The 2,895-nt window shown below is 54.5% G+C and overlaps 1 protein-coding gene across 1 annotated transcript; it reads right to left on the reverse strand.

Annotated features, from left to right (window-relative positions):
* Positions 1-452: 452 nt before the first annotated feature.
* LOC146197834 (protein FAM43A) lies at positions 453-2,635 on the reverse strand. Its single transcript, XM_084593076.1, has one exon. The coding sequence runs from the start codon at positions 2,022-2,024 to the stop codon at positions 1,116-1,118; it is 909 nt and encodes a 302-aa protein (XP_084449202.1). The 5' UTR covers positions 2,025-2,635; the 3' UTR covers positions 453-1,115.
* Positions 2,636-2,895: the final 260 nt, after the last annotated feature.

Genomic DNA, 2,895 nt, shown 5'->3' on the forward strand with positions numbered 1-2,895 from the left:
GTTAGAAGGCCGACCAGATACCGAAGTCGGCCAACATTCGACCGATAACGGCACGGGTCTATGTCAACATCGAACCTCTCCCATTCCATGAGCAAAGATTAGTGATACTGCAAAGCATACATGTTTGCCTGGGATAGTTTTTGTAAGTATACACTTTGTGCGAGATAACACATCACGGCAGTTGCTACACATGCAATATCGATAGCAGTGTAGAAGAGCAAAGAAGGTTCTGAACGTACGCTTGTCTCTTTCGCTCTTTTCAGTCTACAGAGAATGCGTATGACAAGCTGCAGTCTACTTCACAACTTATCACAGCATTATCTAAAAACGTGTGTAATAAGATTTACCCATTGTAACGAGACTGGACGGCACAGTTCCAATAAAGGTCGGGTCAACCAACCATGTCATACAGACAGGGAGCAAAAGACAAAAAAGATTATGTACGCCATGAACAAACATTCATGCCTTTAATTATCATCACTTCTTCCTGTACAATTCCCGCTTATGGGATGACTTCTTCCGAGTCGGCGTCCCCGACTGGCGAAATAAAATAAGCACGGCACAAAAGACTCAGTTTGTTCTTGCGCTCGCGATGCCTCTTTAGAAATCAGTCATGAGAGAACCTGATGAGGCGCACGCACCTTACGTGCGCCCCCTCAAGAGGAGGAACTTATGCTAACTCTTTAACAGAGCTTAAAATACCGCAGCGAGATTCGACAGTCGCTAAATTAAAGCGAATGAACTCTCAAAGGGCCGGGTACTGCGGAATGCGACACATACACAGAACGCGAGACAATCTTCGGCAAAGAGCTCTGGGAGAGGACGTCACCGCCTCTTCGGATTTGTGTATACTTACAAAATATTCGGTTCCGCGAGGTGGGGCCGGTATTCGCTGTACCTCTGCGTTTTTTTACGACCCGGGACGGCTGCACAAACACTCACACAACATGCACGCACATACGCAGACAAACAAAGCACGCGCACAAGTCCGGAGCCTCGGTCTACGGGGTCAACGAAACGGCTAACAATAACAACGCTATTTACAAGTTCCTGAGGAAGGGGACATGTTCCAACGCTTCAGCACTGTACAATTTTGAGAGGTGGAACCAGCGCGCTCAAATCTTCTCTTCCGAGTAACCCGACTCGTCCGACACATTATCCGATTCTTCGTCCACAGTTTCGTCGATTGAGTTCAGAGGTCGCCTGCGCAGTTGAGGGTTCGGCATGTCTTCCACCGAGTCCGAGTCTACAGAGTCTGTCTCACGAACACCAACACCGAGCATGAAGTGATCCGACAATGAGTCCAAGTCGGCGTCCGTCACCACATCCGAGGTGGATTCGTGCTCCGAGCCGGTGGTGATGAATTCTTCGTCCTCGTCGCCGAAGTCCTCGTCCTCTTCGTCTTCCTCGATGGATGTGAGCTTTGGCGCGCTCCGCGACCTCTCGAGCGGCGCCCTGAAGTTGCTCGAGCCGGTGCTGAGGAGCTGCTTCCTGCGGGGCATCGCGGGCTGCTCGTAGATGCTGCCCAGCGATAGCCTTGCCTTCTGGCGGCTCAGCTTCTCACGTTTGAACTCCTGGAGCGCAGCGGCCAGCTTCTGGTTAAGCTGCGCGGTCATCTGGCGCGCCACCTCCTCTTTGGAACAAAGGACAGCGTGGCAGCGCAACTCCTGCTTCATTTTGCGCCCCTCGTGCCTGTAGATCCAGCAGAAAATTTTCGGGTGGGTGGGCACGGAGGTGCAGTGCGTGATGCGGCTGGCCCAGTACTCCGTGAGGCCATGCTCTTTGGTGACTGCCTTGAGGCCAGAGTTGCACACGGTCAGCTTCATGTGGATGTCCTGCTTGACGTTGGTGCAGTAGTTCTTCCAGAGGGTGGACAGAGGCTTGTCCACGCAGCCCTCGCCCTTTGCCCAAGGTGTGAGCACATTGCCCAAGTAGACCACCTTGTATGTCGGGTCGTACTCGGTGATGGTGACGGACTTCTTGTTCCAGAACTTGTTGAACATGGGAGGCCACGACGAAGACATTGTGGCCTCACGTTACGTTTGTTGCTGTTAAGCGATAATCACTGCTTCGAGCAGCGCACAATGCCGGGCCGGCCAAATGCAAACTCTCGAGGAGAAACGCGCCTCCAATAGGAAGCGCGCGCGGCTTCACGCGCTGGCACCGCAGAAATAGCCGCCTGTCTCGCCTTCTGAGAGAGCGAGCGTTCCCCCCCGACGCGCCCCGCACAAGTCGACGTCTGTGGCAGCAAAACTGCCTGCGCGTGCTGCCACCGAAGACCACCTGCGGCCTCCTCCCGTACTCGCAGGTTGCCGCCGAAGCACTGCCGAGGAAAGCGCAGCCGAAACACAAAATCCTTTGGGAGATAGTCCCCGTGAAGCGAAACAGTCCGGCGGTGCGACGACCCAGACGGTGCGAATCCAGAGACGGAGGCACGCTTCCTTTGCGGCCGCTGGCAGGCGAGGTAACAGAGGAAACCGGCTCTGTGGCTAGCGCGCGCACTTCGTTGCGAACTGGCACAAACACAAACGAGCGTGCGAGAGAGACGCCAAACTCCGCGGCGCTCTCCGTTCCACTTGGCTTCCACCCCACGCCAAAGGTGCAGGCTGTGCGACTTCTGCGTGTACCTGCCGAAGGGACGCACGTAAAACTAGAAACGGGCCGCGTGACGTCGCACTCAACTAGAGCTCTCATTGGTCAAAGGTAGAATTGGGAGAGGATATTCCTACTGCCGCGTTTACGCGCTCTTCCTTCGCCCTCGCGTACTGCAAGGACGGGGCGCGCGGAGAGAGCGCGCACACGCATATTTTTGTAGCTAGTGTCGCCATCTCTTTTCTGACGCGAAAACTAAGGACTGTAAACCGCGTGCATTGTCCCCGAGGTAAGTTGCTTTCG

The sequence above is a fragment of the Amblyomma maculatum genome, chromosome 2 (genome assembly GCF_055883805.1).
Source record: "Amblyomma maculatum isolate TAMU_Amacu chromosome 2, ASM5588380v1, whole genome shotgun sequence".
In the NCBI taxonomy this organism is placed as follows: domain Eukaryota; kingdom Metazoa; phylum Arthropoda; class Arachnida; order Ixodida; family Ixodidae; genus Amblyomma; species Amblyomma maculatum.

Bases quoted from the DNA above. Each gene is read 5' to 3' on its own strand.
- LOC146197834 (XM_084593076.1), bottom strand. From the start codon at position 2,024: ATGTCTTCGTCGTGGCCTCCCATGTTCAACAAGTTCTGGAACAAGAAG.